The following is a 16,690-nucleotide window of genomic DNA, read 5'->3' as shown; positions in this document are numbered from 1 at the left end:
GGTAAAGGATCTTACCTAGGTGATTCCTTCACTGGTAAAGAATGTTACCAAAGTATCTTGACGGTCACTGTTAAAGAATCTTACCTACGTATCTTGACGGTCACTAGTAAAGAATGTTACCTAAGTATCTTGACGATCACTAGTAAAGAATCTTACCTACGTATCATGACAGTCACTGGTAAAGGATCTTACCTAGGTGATTCCTTCACTGGTAAAGAATCTTACCTAAGTATCTTGACAGTCACTGGTAAATAATCTTACCTAGGTAGCTTGACAGTCGCTGGTAAAGAATGTTACCTAGGTGATTCCTTCACTGGTAAAGAATCTTACCAAAGTATCTTGACGGTCACTGTTAAAGAATCTTACCTACGTATCTTGACGGTCACTAGTAAAGAATGTTACCTAAGTATCTTGACGATCACTAGTAAAGAATCTTACCTACGTATCATGACAGTCACTGGTAAAGGATCTTACCTAGGTGATTCCTTCACTGGTAAAGAATCTTACCTAAGTATCTTGACAGTCACTGGTAAATAATCTTACCTAGGTAGCTTGACAGTCGCTGGTAAAGAATGTTACCTAGGTGATTCCTTCACTGGTAAAGAATCTTACCAAAGTATCTTGACGATCACTGTTAAAGAATCTTACCTAAGTATCTTGACAGTCATTGGTAAAGAATCTTACCTAAGTATCTTGACAGTCACTGGTAAATTATCTTACCTAAGTATTTTGACTAATTTTAAAGAATGTTACTGTAAATGGAGTCCAATCGAGGGTCATTGTTTAAGAATTTATTTATTGTTTAAAAATGTTCTTAATATTTGAATTCCTCCCCCTATTACTCAGAGAATGATAGAAATATCTTCATTTAAATAATATATGTAAATTCTCCTCGAATCCCTCCCCCGTCACTGCTTACTTACCAAATACATAACCCCCGAGGCCCCTGAGTCCCTCGGAGGGTCATTGGTAAGAGGGTAATTCTCAAATAAGGGGCAAATTAGAAGTGTCAATATAAATTTCAGGTTAAATAATCGAAATCTTTAGTTTTTTTTAGATCCTTACAGGGCTCTCCTATCGACGATAGTGTTTCACGTGTTTCACATTCAGAAACCTGAAAAATAAATGTCGCACTTACGGTCACTTAAATTGAGTGCCCCTCCCCTCGGTCAAAAAGTAAAGATGCAGGGAGCGTTCAAAAGATTGATAGTTTGCGAGAAAAATCTCTTGAAAAAAAAGGAAAAAGGGATGTCTTTGATAATTATGCTTTTTGGACGTGAAAGTATTTATTACCACATCAGCGAGAAAAAAGATTTGACATGAATTTAGAGCAAGTTCTAAGCATCTGCGATGAAGAAAAAACTTTAGCACTGGAGTTGAGTTGATGGATCGCGATTCCATTGTAAATATGCTACAATCAAGGTCATAATATTTGAGAAAAAGGGAAATTCATCAGGAAGTTTTGAAACCATAATCGATTTACTCATAGAATTATATTTCACAGGTTCACAGGTTCTATTGACTTCTATGAAATAATTTTAGATTTATAAAATATTGTCTAAATCTTCATCCGTCGTCCAGCCGTCAGAAGATATGGACAGAAAAGACGTTGTTTTGGTCTTTGTCCTAGGTTTTCGAACTAGGCGAAGGTTTTTTTTAGGGCTTCTTATTCTTACATGGCCCTACATGCCAAACGAAATCACCATTTTTTAAATTCATTTTCTTCGTCTTTTGGCACATATCTTTAATAATTTTTCTTTCGTTGTTGGTGAAATTGTCTGTAATGGTAAGGCCAGCAATTTCGTTGAATTGCTTCAGCTTATGCAGATTTTGCATTATTCGTTTTTTTCCTCCATACTTTTTAAGATCAACTTGATTGGACGCCATTGTAGCCCTTTTCTGTTTTGTCCAATGCGACGGTGAGACGGTTTGATATCTTGGACGCCAATGTTACTTATACCTTCAATATCTATTTTGTCTTGTTCCTGTTGTCCCTCTTTCGTACCTCTAATTACACGTTTTTTTTTTTTATTAGAACACTTAAAATTTGGCTGAGCCTGGATGTGCTTATTTTTTTAGCAATTTTCAGCCTTAAATGTTCTTAAATGCGTTCTTAATTTTTCAGACTACTCTAAATCGACAATATCATGCAAAATAAAGAGCATATAAAATTGGTACAATTTGGACAATATTTGACTCTCGATTTTAGAAAATCCATGCCTAAGTTGGGTTAAAACTGCTTGAAAAAAAGAAAAATTGTAGTTTCTTGTAATTTTTTTCCAAACTGAGGCTGGGCATGTTCTTACGATGTTCTTAATTTTTCGACGAATTTCAGCCTAAATGTTCTTATAAACTGGGTTCTAATAAAAAAAAAACGTGTACATAGGATAGGCCCAGCTTTAAGCTTTCTCCAGCAAAAAAAAAAGTGAAGCAAAAATTTGACTTTTTAAATGTCGTGCCGATGGATAGAATCTAGCATTTTAATTGTTTTCGGAGCGCGAGATCAAAAAGATTAGGGGGCAAACGCTATTTCGCATCTCTCAAACCAGTGAAATTGCTCCTTGTCACGTGATTTCTTTGGTAGGAATAGGAAATCCTACCAAAACTTGCTTCACTTTTCGATAAAGGCCGCAATCTAGCCCTTCGGGCTTTACAGATATGTGGTCGCTCTGGCTCATTATGGCTCATTTTGGCTCGCTCTGGCTCTTTCTGCGGATTAGAAACACCGTAGAAAAATACCAAAATAAGTCTCCTTGTTGGGCACCTTTTGCTTGATTGCTTGAGGGATATTATTACAGGGAACAAGGATGAGTATTTTGAGAACAGTCTGGAGTTTCAGTCCTATTAAAGAGGGGCACTTTTTCGCAAATTTTCAAAAAAACGAGTCTCGCATCATAGGTCAACCTCAGAGCCCCACCCAGTCGGTGGTTGGCATATAATTATTTATGGGACATCATCATATTGTTGCCTTGGTTATTGGATCGGCGGTCTCGACCGCCTTTTTTGTTGAAAAACGAAGCCGGTTCCTTCTTTTTCCGGAACTTCGGTTAAGCGTGTAAAATCAGTAGATAATGGTTGCTTTCACTAAATTAAAATTTCTTCTCATTACTGAGACAGATTACTGACACGTGTGACCAAGTATAGTCATCAAAAAGGTTTGGTTGTGTTGCTTCACTCGGATCGGAAATCCACGACCAACCACAGGACAGGGGAATCCATCCACAGGAGCGAACAGCAGACAAACAGACTTCAACACCAAGACTCTTTAGCCCTTTATCACAGAGAAGGGTTCAGTGAAATCATTATTCTACAAGCAGAAAAGTACCCAAGAACCCAAACATCATGAGCACTACGAAAATCGACAAAGATAAAACGTATGTGAGTAGTGTCATTAGAGAATATCGTATTTGTCTCCCTATGTCAGTTGAAGAGTACCACATAGGCCAACTGTATGGTGTTGCTGAGGCTAGCAAGAATGAAACTGGAGGGGGAGAAGGTGTTGAGGTTGTTATTAATGAACCAAGAGAAGAGGTTATTCCAGGGGAAGGTACTGGAGCTGTTATGAAATCACAGTACACTCATAAGGTTTTTCACCTTGAATCTAAAGTTCCTGCCATCCTTCGCAAGTTAGCCCCAAGTGGTGCACTTACACTTCACGAAAAAGCATGGAATGCGTACCCTTACTGTCGCACTGTCTACACCAATGACTATATGAAGGATGGATTTCATATTGTTATTGAAACAAGACATGAAGCTGGAACTGGAGATATTGATAACGTACATAGTTTATCCCCAAACCAATACAAGAAGAGGGTTGTTGACAGGATCGATATTGCCAATGATAAATGTGATACCCGAGATTACAAGGAGACAGAAGATCCAACTAAATTCAAATCAGAAAAAACAGGTCGTGGGCCCCTTCAAGGTGCTGGATGGGAAAAGAAACAAGATCCTGTGATGACGTGTTATAAATTATATCACATAGAATTTAAATGGATGGGCTTGCAATCAGTTGTCGAAAATATGATTGTCAAAACTGTCCGCAGGTTGCTCTTTAATTTCCATCGTCAGGTATTTTGTTGGATTGACAAATGGCACGGTATGACAATTGAAGATATCAGAGTATTAGAAGCAAAAACAAAGGAAGATCTTGATAAGATGAGAGTAACAGGAGAAGTTAAAGGAATGAGGGAAAAGTAGAGATTTTCACTTAGATAAATGAAACTTTACTACAAACTTTATTGGATATCTAATTTTCAAATGCCAATTTATAAAGAAAATCAATGAAATGATTTAGGCTTGACAGAACTGATTATGAAATTACAGTAGGTTGGTGCTATTTCAGATACCACCATCCTTTTCTGTCAACATATATATCTACAAAACAGTCGAAGCAAACTTTCTGAACATATTATGAACAAACTCATTGATCAAATTAAACTTTTGGGATTATTAAGTTTTTCTATAAAAAAACAGATTTTGGCAATGACTAAATGAGGAAGATGGTATCCAAAATAGTCACTAACTTATGGCAGCCTGGGACGTTATGATTTTCTATATTACTTTTTTGTTCATAGTATAATTATTGAATTTGGACCTTTTTTTTGAAGTTCTTTTTTTCTGATCCTACCCTATTTTAATTTTTTCACATAACTGAAAAAGTAAAAAAGGATCCTTTTGGTAATCACAACCTCCATCCTTTTTTTGCCTTTTGCTGTTTTTTAAATAATGATAATAAAATTCCATAAGAATATTTGAAAAATTCCATTGTAACAATTGTTTAAACCTGTTTAAACCATTTTTAAAGAGTTTGTATCATATCACAATGCTCTTATTATGGTTGTATAATAAAATGTTGTTGCAATTCAAATCTCAGTATCGAATCACTAGCTTTTAGTAAAAAACCTTGTTAACCTTAGAACAGGATAAAAACTATGTAGACATCTTGATATTTCGTAAAAGTTTTTAAAGATTTTTGAGGAATTCCTTGTTCAGGCCAAAGATTCAGGCCAAGCTATTATTTTTTTAAGTGTACACCAAGCTTTTTGTTAAAAAATTAAAAATAATTCATTGCTGGTATAAAATATATATATAGGACAAACTGAAAACAAAAGAGGGAGAACAAGATTTACATTAAAACTATTGTTTTTCCAAAAACTTTAATTTTTGTTAGAACCTTTTTTAAATAAGACAATTTTTGCTAAGCAAACCTTGTAACCAGAGCTATATTGACATCCTAGGTATATTATTTTTCATGCATTAATTCCCCATTATACATCTCAGAAAATATACAATAAGCATACTTATTTTTAAGAGAACCTTGATGCAATTTATGTTACTGTTTCATTGATTGTCAACCATCTTGTGAAGTCTTTTTAGAAATTTTTGGGAAACCAAAAGGCGCTGTGGTATAGTGGTCATTGACCTTGGTGCACAGGCAACTGAGGTTCGATTCCCACTCGCAGCGGTTCACTTGGCAAGTGAATGAACCTTCGCCCGGGTCAACCCATGCCATGTGAGGGGAATCAGGTAGAACGTAGTTGTCTAAGAAAACAGCTATTTTTTTAGAATCTTCCTTACAATCTAGTTTTTCTATTTATAAAAAGTAGATTGCTGACGTGTGGAAAGGAATTTTAGCATGACTGTTCCTTTTGTTTCGATAATAACATCAAAGCGGGAATTAATTTTCTTCTCAATTCTTTCTTTCCTTTTTCTTTCTTATCAGTTCACGCTTTCTCTCACTACTATCAAAGCGTGATTAGCTCAAGCGGTTAGGTCGTCGGTCTCATTGCATGGGGCTCCGAGTTCGATTCCAAAATACCCAAAAGACACGTTGATTTTGTCCCTGGGACATGTTATTAATCTCAGGTACCTAATAGCTGGAGGGTTGGAATAAGCGGGGGATGGGAAAAAATGTCAAAACTTAATAAGCGGGGGGTTGGAATAAAAATGTCCTGAGTGGAAAATTTTTGAAAAGGAGGCTAATGCAGCAGAATTAGGACAAAAGAGGGAACTTTTAAAAATATTTTCCAAAAAATTAATAAGCGGGGGATTGGAATAAGAATGTCCTGGGTTGAAAATTTTCGAAAAAATAATTAGCGGGGGACCAGGGGGGACGGCTATTAAAGTCTGTCCAGATATAATTGGCAGTGGAAACAAGAATGCCTGTAACTTTTGACAGTCAAATATAATTATGGAATTTTTTTTTGCTTGTTTTAGAGAATCAAGAGCGCTATATTTCAATGTATTTTTGGTTGAAAAATTCGCGATTCTTAACGGTTAAATTTGCGATTGCAAAAATTGAGCATTTTTTCTACTTATGCTATAACCTTCATTTTTACACCAGTGGTAGTTCAACCTTAGGTTAAGAAGTTTGTAAAAATTTCAAGGCAAACAGAAAAGTCCTTCGGAAGATATGGGACCCGAAATCCCCCTTGGTAGCACTTTTATGTGAAATATCAAATCGCCAACTTATTACTAAAAACGGGGGTTGTGTTATCTTTTTTTAACAGTGCAATTAAAAATTGGAAAATGTTAAGTGTTGGTGCATTGGTATTATTGGTATCATTGATTATTTCGAAACGAAGTCACAGTATAATTGTTTTTATTCAAAAGATAAGCATGAACTTATATTGCCTTTGTTATTTTTAAGTCATTAAAGAACTTTGCTAATTCCCAAAACACTAAACACAGTTTGGCTATGAGGTCATTAAAGAGATCGTAAAATGTTTAATGATCAAAAAACTGTTTTAAATATCACTACCCCCGTTTTTAGTAATAAGTTGAAGATTTGATATTTCACAGAAAAGTGCTACCAAGGGGTATTTTGGGTCCCATATCTTCCGAAGGACTTTTCTGTTTGCCTTGAAATTTAACAAACTTCTTAACCTAAGGTTGAACTACTACTGGTGTAAAAATGAACGTTATAGCATAAGTAGAAAAAAAGCTCAATTTTTGCAATCGCAAAATTAACCGCTAAAAATCGCGAATTTTTCAACCAAAAATACATTGAAATATAGCGCTCTTGATTCTCTAAAACAAGCAAAAGAAATTTCCATAATTATATCTGACTGTCAAAAGTTACAGGCATTCTTGTTTCCACTGCCAATTATATCTGGACAGACTTTAGGTACCTGAGATTAAAAGAAAAATGGGGTGGAGACACAAGAAAGCGTTTCTTCTCGTGGCCCCAAGCCTTAACAGTCTGATTTTGTAAGTCAATTTTTGGGCCGAACATAATGGCAGGGGGTTTAATACTAAAATCTAGGACACCATATTGTTTAGTGAGTTGGTGGTATACCCAAAAAAACTTAATAACCCTTTTAGTACCATGTGGTACTAAAATATCAAAAGGGTGGTATCCATGACTAAAATAAGATAATTTTTTTGAAATTTAGCCCACTTGTTCATTTGGTAATTAACTGAAGGTGTTTTTTTTCATTTTTGAAAATTTGGATTTTTGGGACCTGGAGACAAGTTTTTCTTCAAAGCGAGGTTTTTTTCATTGGACTTGCCTCATCAATTTTACAATTGCCTACTAATGATTAACAAATACTGAAATTGAGCCCAGTGCGGTTACCACGTTCGTCAGTTTTAAAAGGGGCATTGTCTGATAACTGGACGGTTAAAAGACATAAAAATTATCTGTGTCCAGTTTCACTTTGTGTATTGTTATTGTTAACAATCAACTGGAGTGAACCGGCCCTTTCTTTCAAATGATTTGATTTTCGCAACCTCAGCATATTTTTCCTCAGGAAACCCATTTTTAAAATTGTCTATCAAATTTCTTTTTTCAGTGCTCTAAGAAAAAAAAGTTATGATGATTGAAAGCAGCTGACAGAATTAAATAATATCCTGAAAAGATTTAGAAGGCACAGAACAGGACAAGAACAAAGAATTGTATTGAGGTAAGATTTTTTTCATGTGTATCATAACAAATGTGGTCAGTCATAATAAGCAGATATTCGACAAGAAAAATCAGATATCGAAAATTATTCAGTCAAGCTTGATGATATTCGACGAAGCTGAGTATTTAGTATAATATTTACGATTAATTTTACCGATCTGTCTGCGAAAATCTCAAAGTTTTTTCGCGGACAATCTTTGAATTAGGCTGATTTAAAAAACTGTTCTAATTTCGATAAGGGTGACTATTTTCCATTTTCTCCTGTATTTTCATTTTTTTGAGATGTTATTTTCTAATCACTTGTATCGTATCATGTTCTATCGCATTCATTCATTCATTCATTCTTATTTATCCATTTTCTATTGCATAATTTGAATCGGAGTTTGTTGTCGTGGAACAAGAATTATCGAGTATAATCTCTTTCATAAGCCTTCTGATACAATCTTTTTTTTCTTTTCATCATCTGAAGGAGACTCCGCAACACAATTTTTGAACCCATGAACTTGTTTTCTTGTTATCCTTCATCAGTTTTCCTAACCTCTTGATAGCATCTTCGTTTGGTATCATATTTTCAATCACCTCATTCAAAGCGCTCTCGAATGCTTCATTCACGTTAAGGTTCAATTTTGATGACGTTAGCACATGTCGTTCATCAGGAACGTTGATGGAACGTAAGAATTGGTTAAGTTCGTCGTTCCGATAATCATCGTAATGGTCTTGTTGTCGATCCACCTTGGTGCCCACTACTGTAAGCGAGACCTCGTTCCGCTCACCGCGCACTTTTACTAATCTCTCATGCAACAGTCTTAAATTTTTGACTGCGTCTTCAGACCCGATTTCATAAGCAAACATAACACTGTCGATTCTAGTTAGATAAAGGTCGATCATTGCGGGGAAATCCCATGAACCAGTCATATCAATGACACCTACATTAACACATTGTCCCATATGCTTATATGATTTGACGTGGAAATCTTCAACGGTCGGTCGGTATTGGTCAACAAAGTGGCCTCTCAACCACCGATGGACCAAGGATGACTTGCCAGATTCACACTTCCCAAGAATTAAAAGTCCCACCGTGTCACGACGTCGTAAAGTACGCAATGCATTACGTCGACTTTTGTTTCTACTCCTCATACGAGAATTTGCTTGCATCTCTTCCTTTGATTTGCTAAAAAGAAAGAAGCGAGTTTAAAAGAAGTGAGGTCGAAATTTTGCCCACAGATCTTTTCTTCTCGCAATAACCACCTCATCCTACATCTTTTCTTTAATTTTCTGCTTAATCGCCTACACGTGAAATTGACACCTTCTCTTTCCATACTAAATTTACACCTTACTACTATCTATCGTTTTATATCATAACATCATAATGTACCTTTCGCTCAAAGTTTCAGTCGCTATAGTTAGCCATTAAATGGGTTGCTCGGCCTACAATATATTTGTAAAAGAAAACATTATCAGCCATTCCTTGATGATGTTATCTTATCATCAGATTCCAATCATATCCGATGGAATGGCATCCACTATGCCTTTCTGAAGAATGTCGAGATAAAAGGCTTAATAATGCTGCAATCATTCTTCCTCTCTATTCAATTTTACGAGCGAGGCGAGCCTTTTTATTAAACGTAAAATTTAATAGATTTAATCTATTTACAGAAATTTAAAGGAGCAAAAATTCCCGAGTTAAAAAACACCGAGTTATTTTTCTTTTTTTAACCATACTACTTTAAAATCTAAAATAGGAGCCCTTGTTGAACATTTTCATCCTTAATAAAATAGCAATTCAGTATATCCATATTAAAAGAAAGAAAATGCTTTTAGATAACTATAGTACTATACAGTAGTAGGAGATGATTGTATTTCAGTTGGTGGCTTCCTCACCCGTGGATTAACGGAATTACTTAGAACTGAAAACTTTCGATTTGAGATGAAAGTGGATAAACTTCTGTCTGGGAAAACGCAACTTATGGTTCCTACGCCATCATTAAAATGAAATAAATTTTGCTCAACCATTTACTTTTCCTCCACATACTCTACCCGTTTTCAACAATCTTTTCAAAAAAAACTTTTGACTTCAGCGTGAAGGTTGCGATTAAGTCCGGTCGGATCCAAACGATTTAAAAAAGCTCGATAGGCTATCTAACGCGTAATGTAGGTGTATTTGTTAGGAAGCCCTGGCAACACTAGCCTTATCATTCAAACGATCTGCAATGACCTTCCGTTGAAAACTTGTTAAGCCAAGCCTTTCTCCTTCGTGTACCTTTTCCCTTTGAATTGTTTTTCTTTTCTTCACTTTCCGATTTGTAATTTCATTCAAAATTCTATTTATACAACTGTACTGACTTTGTTTTTAATAAAAGGTTTTTAATTTCTCTGTAAAACTGTCGTACGCCCCATAATTTATTTCCTCTATCCTGCAAAGCCAATCCAAAATAAAGAAACATATAATGTGAAAGTAATGAAATAAAAATGAGAAGTTATGTTTTTCAACTCATCAGTAAAAGAACAATTTCTCAAACATTATTTTTTTAGTGCAAAGGTTATATTATTTTTCAACAAAACTGATTTCTGCTTATATCACATACTCATTCCAAATAAATATCATGAAAAGATAACAATTTGTCTGCTTCATCTATTTGCCGCGCCTTCTTCTGAGATTTTATATTATGTTAACCCTTTAAGTGCCACGGCTTTATTCAAAAACTCTATCTGTTTGCCGTGCTTTTTTAAAAGAACTTTTTTTGTTTGCCGCGCAAAAATTAGGTGGTGTAATTTATTTGCCACGACTAAAAAAAGTGTTCTCAAGTATGCCAATGACTTAGTAATATGTCATTGCGATTTTTTATTTGTTTGCCAGATGGCATAATTTATCATGATGTCAAGTCATTTTGAAAAATGTTTTCTCTATTGCCATATGACGTAACTTGTGAAAGAAAATTTCTTGACCAAATCGGGTTACGAGGGGGTTCATAAAACAAAGACAAGTGCTACGATAAAAGCATTTACACAAATTCAAATAGGCTTGAGTTTTTCCTATGTAAATTGTAAAAGATGGACTTTCTAATTTTCCCAAAGGGGCTTGAGTTTTTTCGTTTGTAAATTGTAAAAGACATACAACTTTTTCAAAAGTACTACACAGAAACTTAGTTTATCACTTCGCAATTTTATTTGCCAAAATTAAATTTTCATGTTTGGACATTTTTTTGAATTATTTTATTTTCTGGCAAATGCAAAAAGTCTTTTGAAAAAACTCTGGTAAATAAAGAGAAATTTAGGATGACGATTTTCTAAGTCATTGGCATACTTTACTATATTTTGTAATGACCAGTTTCTAAGTCATTGGCATTCTTAACTAAATTGCCAGATGACCATTTTTTTAAGTCATTGGCATACTTTTTACGTTTCCGGATGACCAGTTATTAAGTCATCGGCCCTTAAAGGGTTAAAAGATCTACACAAACTTTCTCTACAGATTCTCAATCCGGGAACTCGTTCCGTTTTTAATTTCGGTAATTTTAGTTTAGCCATTTAACTATGCTTTAGAGTCTTAAACTTGGAGATCAGGAATAGTACTGGATAGTGCTGCTTGCTCGTTTTTTGACGGTTTTGGAAAGTCTTCGAATTAAGTTGAGTATACTGATAATCAAAGTTCTTCTGTTTTTAGTGTGTTTTTTTTTTCGCGATAAAAACATATGTACAATACGAAAATCTTAGTAGATTTTGATTTCGATGAGAAGAAAAACAGGCAAAAACCTGAACTGAGTGTTGATTTGTTGACGTTCATCATTTAACCAAAATGCTAAATGATTCCAATCGTCCAGAAACCAGAAATTCGTACTTTTCATCCGATCTTGCTAGTTGAGCCGACTTTTGTGATTGAAGATCGGCGTTGCTCAATCTTTGGTTAAAAATATAGGTTACATTAATCTAAACCAATCAGATTCGAGTGATTTTATGGTTAAGGGATAACCAGCTATTTTTCATTTTTTTAAATTAGCCACTCCATCACATGCCTGAAAATCAAAAAAAAAAAGCTGGTTGTTTCTTTAATTCAAGAAGATGTATTTTTTTTACTCGCCGTAGGCTGTGATGCTACCGAAGCTGATGGTGGAAAAGAAAAGATTCGTCCAGTGTTTAAAGTAAGTTTCAAGTATTTGTTCTCAGCTATCACCATGAAACAGAATGGCCACCTAAAGCTCTGTTTTACCTGGACCATTTTCAGTCTTTTTCCTCATTGAGACATTGTGGAAACCAAAGTGTCATTTAGGTTAAAAGTTTATTTGAACGAGGAACCCACAAAGAAGCCATTGCAGTGTTTAAACTTTGCCTAACGTCAAACAAACGGCACTACATCACAATTTTTCAGCGCACCGTACAACCAGGACCTGGACCGGACCCTGAACCCTGAGAAAACACGGACCCCGTGACTGAAAACCCGGACCGCGCTCGTAAATTTTCGAGAAAACGCGGACCCCAGCTCAAATTTTCGAGAAAACGCGGACCCCAGCTCAAATTTTCGAGAAAACGCGGACCCGAGATCAATTTTCGAGAAAACACGGACCCCAAAGGATTTAGAAGCTTGTTCGTAGCTCGTTGGATAGCTTAGAGTCTCCTCTTTTTGTGCCCAGTGGTAAAACTTCAAATTAATTTGCTGGAGGACAAAATCAAGTAAAGCAGGGCCAAATTTGGAAGTTCTTGGATCACTCTTTGACCAAAAATGGTCAAAAAACGGTCAAAATCTGAAAAAAGTGGATTTTTGTTAAATTTTCAATTTTTTGTCATTTTTTTGACTTTTTGGCTTAAAATCTCGCTGAAAAGACTCACTTTTGATTGTTTTATTGCTTGACCATGAAGCCCAATTCAATTCCTACGAGTTAGACCAAAAATGACGATTTCTAACTCAAACTGGACATTACAGGAGGGCTTCGCCCTCCTACATAGCCCATGTCTGATATATACGACATTGGCACTTATAGGGTTAAATCTCCGAATCTCAAATGTTGATGTCACCCCTTAATGTTTTCTTACTCCCACTATAATCCATACTTCCCATTGTTCTCATACTCCCTAATGTTACTCCCTAGAAGTATGGACCATAGTGGAGTATGAACCATGAGAGTATTTTATAGTATTTTCTCAGGGTCCGGTCCGGGTCCTAGTTGTACAGTACGCACAAGTTTTCAACGAAAAGAAGATCAGCGCTCGATGCATTACACCGCTTCAGAGTAGTGCTATCATTGTTTGCTACCAAACAAAACAACCAAAAGATTTTGCTTTGCCTTCAAAATATGTAAAATATATATAAATAGTGGCTGAAACCCTCTATTTGTTGTTGTGACACCCGCCGTATCTTATGGCGCGCCAAAGCGGAAATAAATACTATCTCTCATTTCGCGGCACTATCTTTCATTTCACGACACTATCTTTCACTTCGCGACACTACCTTTCATTTCGCGACACTATCTTTTATTTCGCGACACTATCTTTTATTTCGCGACACTATCTTTCATTTCGCGACACTACCTTTCATTTCGCGACACTATCTTTCATTTCGCGACACTATCTTTTATTTCGCGACACTATCTTTATTAAAACGACACTTTCTTTTTTAAAACGATACTATCTTTCCAAAAAAACATTATCTTAATTGAAACAATACTATCTTTTTTACGGGATACTATCTTTTTTATGGAAGCCGAGAAGTGCCATCGACAAAAAAATATTTAATTTCAGAAAAAAAATTATTAATTTAGAATAAAGAATATTTAATTTTAGAAAAATAAATTTGAATTCAGAGAAAAATATTTGATTTTAGAAAAACGATTTAAATTTAGAAACAAAATATTTAATTTTAGAAAAATAAATTTAAATTGGGAAAAAAATATTTAATTTTATTTTAGTAAAAAAAAATAAAACTTACAAAAATTATCAATTTAGAGAAAAAAATTTAATTTTACTTTAGAAAAAAAAATTAAAACCTTAAAACATACCTTTTTAATTGGAACTACTTCTCGCGGGTTTTAATTTTAGCGCTTTTCGCGGTTTGTTATGTACATTAATTTTTGTTACCAAAATCTAACGCAACCGTTACCTACCTATTTATGATACTCTACTTTTAGGCAAAAAATCAGAAAAATTTTTACCTACGTTGTTATTATGGGAAAAAATGTCAGCGGAAAGTGACGAAAATTTTGAAGGGGTGACGAAATTTTTCCCTAATAAAATTTATTCCCAACATTTTATCACCTGACCAAAACTTTTTTTACTCGATTTTTTTATTCCCGACCAAAAACTTTTACTCAATTTTCCCCCCAACCAAACTTCAAATCCAAATTTTTTACACCTTTATTAACCGAAATTAGTGTTTTATAAACGTCGAACTACAAGATCTATTTTCGAGCTAAGTGAAGAAAACCATTTCATTTGGGCAGTTTAGTCATGTGAAAGTGACTAACTAAATTGTAAATTTGGTCGGGGAAAAGTGACGATTTTTTTCCCTGACGAAATAAAACTTCGACATTTTTTCCCCAATAAATAAAAGGTATTAAATATTGAGCATAATATCGGTTCTGTCAACTTGAATTGTTTGTGGATTGACATCTATGTGATGTGCAAAAAAATAATCTGGTCTGAACAAAAGTCAAATCCAAAAACAAATCCAGGAAGTATAAAAACGAAAGTTGTAAGTAAGTGTGTGGCCCCCGGGAGGAATCAGGCCAAAAAGTTTTTCTTTTTTCAAATTGTTTTCAGACGGTGGACTTTTGGTGTAAGCATGCACGGAATCAAGCTCTCCCAAAAAAAACTTTTTTCTAAAAACAGTTTTTTCTGAAGTGAACTTAATTTTTTCTCTAAATTGATATTTTTTCTAAATTTAATTTTTCTTACTAAAATTAAATATTTTTTTTCTAAAATTAAATATTTTTTTCTCGATGGCACTTCTCGGCTTCCATAATAAAGATAGTATTGTTTCAATTAAGATAATGTTTTTTTGGGAAAATAGTGTCGCGAACTGAAAGATAGTGCCGCGAAATGAAAGATAGTGCCGCGAAATGAAAGATAGTGCCGCGAAATGAAAGATAGTGCCGCGAAATGAAAGATAGTGCCGCGAAATGAAAGATAGTGCCGCGAAATGAAAGATAGTATTTATTTCCGCTTTGGCGCGCCATAGTATCTCCCACCTTCAGGTGAAAAGTTATACACGCTTTTTAAGATTACAGTACTTCGGCTGAGGGCGAAAAATAACAAATATGCCAAAACTGAGGATTTTATTAAAATCCTCCCGCCTCTAACAGACACGAAAAATTCAGACTTTCAGGCATATTAAATTTAATAATCCTGTAAAAATTTCAATTTGAGTTAAATCGCAGTAAAGTCTGTCTCAATATAATCTACAGCGGAGACAAAAAAGACTGACTTTTGATAGAATACGAATAAAATGGCGGTCAAGCGCTCATTGAAAATATAATAACGAGTATAATATTATAAAGAAGCAAAACTTCAAAAAAGTTTAAAGAAAATGATGATGAAAAATAAAGAAGAAAAAAAAACTTTTTGTAGAATTGTCCTATGATCTTCATTTTCATGTTAGGAAATCTTTAATCTTAGGGGGTTATCACTGTGAAATGAATTCAAAAAATATTCATTAAGTCAAAAAGTACAGCTTAAAACTTCTGTCTGGTTGACTGTGAAATGGGCTCCTTTTCGCTTTTTTTTATGATTTTTTTGGCAAATCAGTGATAAACTTTGAGCTATATCTTTCGATCGAATTAATATTTTTGAATGATTTTTCCACAGTGATGATATTTTAGGATCAAAGAATTACTGTTTTGTAGATGGTAATTACAGCACATTTCTTCGCAACATTGATTCTTTTCTTTTTCATTTTCCATCTTAATTTCTTTTGATTTTTTGCTAATCTGTTTTGTTCTTCTTCTTTTTTCCGGACATGCTTTATACAGGGTGTCCCGAAAAAAAGTATCGAGTCGTACCACTTCTATAGAACGAAAGTTCTTGTGTGTGTTTCACTAAATTTGCAATGTTTATCAAAGTTTCTCTCTGTGTCATATTAATTGTCATGAGACATCTTTATTAATAACTTTTACAAAAAACAATTCTCAATAACTTTAACGTCATGAAAATCGTAAAGAAAATTAATTATTTTTAATCATAATGACTGTTGTAAAAACAATTATTCTGTTGGTATATATTTTCTTACATTTTGTTAAACACACGCAAAAAAACCTTCTACATGTTCGAACTCGATACTTTTTTTCGGGACACCCTGTACGTTACTGACCCAGGATTGGTATTTTTATATAGACAAACTAGAAACTTGAAAAGGAGTGCAGTTAAATCAATACTATTTTACTTTGTTAGAAATCATGTTGAAAGATTTTTAAATCTCACATTTTTGGTCATGAGGTGTCACCATTTTGATAAAATACAGTTCGTGCTAGTTTTCTAACCTCTTTAATTTTAAATACCACTTTATAAAGTCTTTAAATAGTGCAATCGTTTTTTGTCCGTTTTACTTTCAGTTGATCATGAGTTTGTATGAGTCACCGTGGCATTATTGTTTTGATTAGAAGCGGTTAAATCCTGACAATGCGGAAACTTTAAATTTTTATTTTTTGGCGTCTTCGATGTAGGGTCAGGGTTTCTAGTAACGGCTTGTCACTGTGCCGGGTGCATACTCGGCGCCTTGGGCCCCGCAGGGTTGCTAGTAACGGCTCGAATTTCAGTCAGGTTAAAAAAGGGGTACTTTTACCCATATTATAATAACAT

At 34.5% G+C, this 16,690-nt stretch overlaps 3 protein-coding genes across 3 annotated transcripts in view; 2 read left to right on the top strand and 1 right to left on the bottom strand.

Annotated features, from left to right (window-relative positions):
* The first annotated feature begins 3,141 nt into the window (after positions 1 to 3,141).
* Positions 3,142 to 5,333, top strand: LOC136811432 (phosphatidylinositol transfer protein alpha isoform-like). The gene has a single exon (XM_067068035.1). It carries the CDS (start codon positions 3,343 to 3,345, stop codon positions 4,198 to 4,200), a length of 858 nt encoding a protein of 285 aa, XP_066924136.1. The 5' UTR covers positions 3,142 to 3,342; the 3' UTR covers positions 4,201 to 5,333.
* Positions 5,334 to 7,850: 2,517 nt separating this feature from the next.
* Positions 7,851 to 16,690, top strand: part of LOC136811539 (uncharacterized) — a 40,490-nt gene continuing 31,650 nt past the window's right edge. Inside the window, 2 exon segments of the mRNA XM_067068161.1 lie at positions 7,851 to 7,907; positions 11,990 to 12,045. The gene's annotated coding sequence lies outside the window, so the exon portion shown is untranslated.
* On the bottom strand, positions 8,366 to 9,061 carry LOC136811540 (ras-like protein rasD). Its single transcript, XM_067068162.1, has one exon. It carries the CDS (start codon positions 9,059 to 9,061, stop codon positions 8,366 to 8,368), a length of 696 nt encoding a protein of 231 aa, XP_066924263.1.

Source organism: Clytia hemisphaerica, unplaced genomic scaffold (genome assembly GCF_902728285.1).
Source record: "Clytia hemisphaerica strain Z4C2 unplaced genomic scaffold, Clytia hemisphaerica genome assembly, whole genome shotgun sequence".
NCBI classification, from domain to species: domain Eukaryota; kingdom Metazoa; phylum Cnidaria; class Hydrozoa; order Leptothecata; family Clytiidae; genus Clytia; species Clytia hemisphaerica.
Note: the sequence above shows the minus strand (reverse complement) of the source record. Positions and strands in the feature narration are given on the sequence as shown.

What these genes read in the sequence shown, in the direction of transcription:
- LOC136811540 (XM_067068162.1), bottom strand. Translation starts at nt 9,061, where the DNA reads ATGCAAGCAAATTCTCGTATGAGGAGTAGAAACAAAAGTCGACGTAAT.
- LOC136811432 (XM_067068035.1), top strand. Translation starts at nt 3,343, where the DNA reads ATGAGCACTACGAAAATCGACAAAGATAAAACGTATGTGAGTAGTGTC.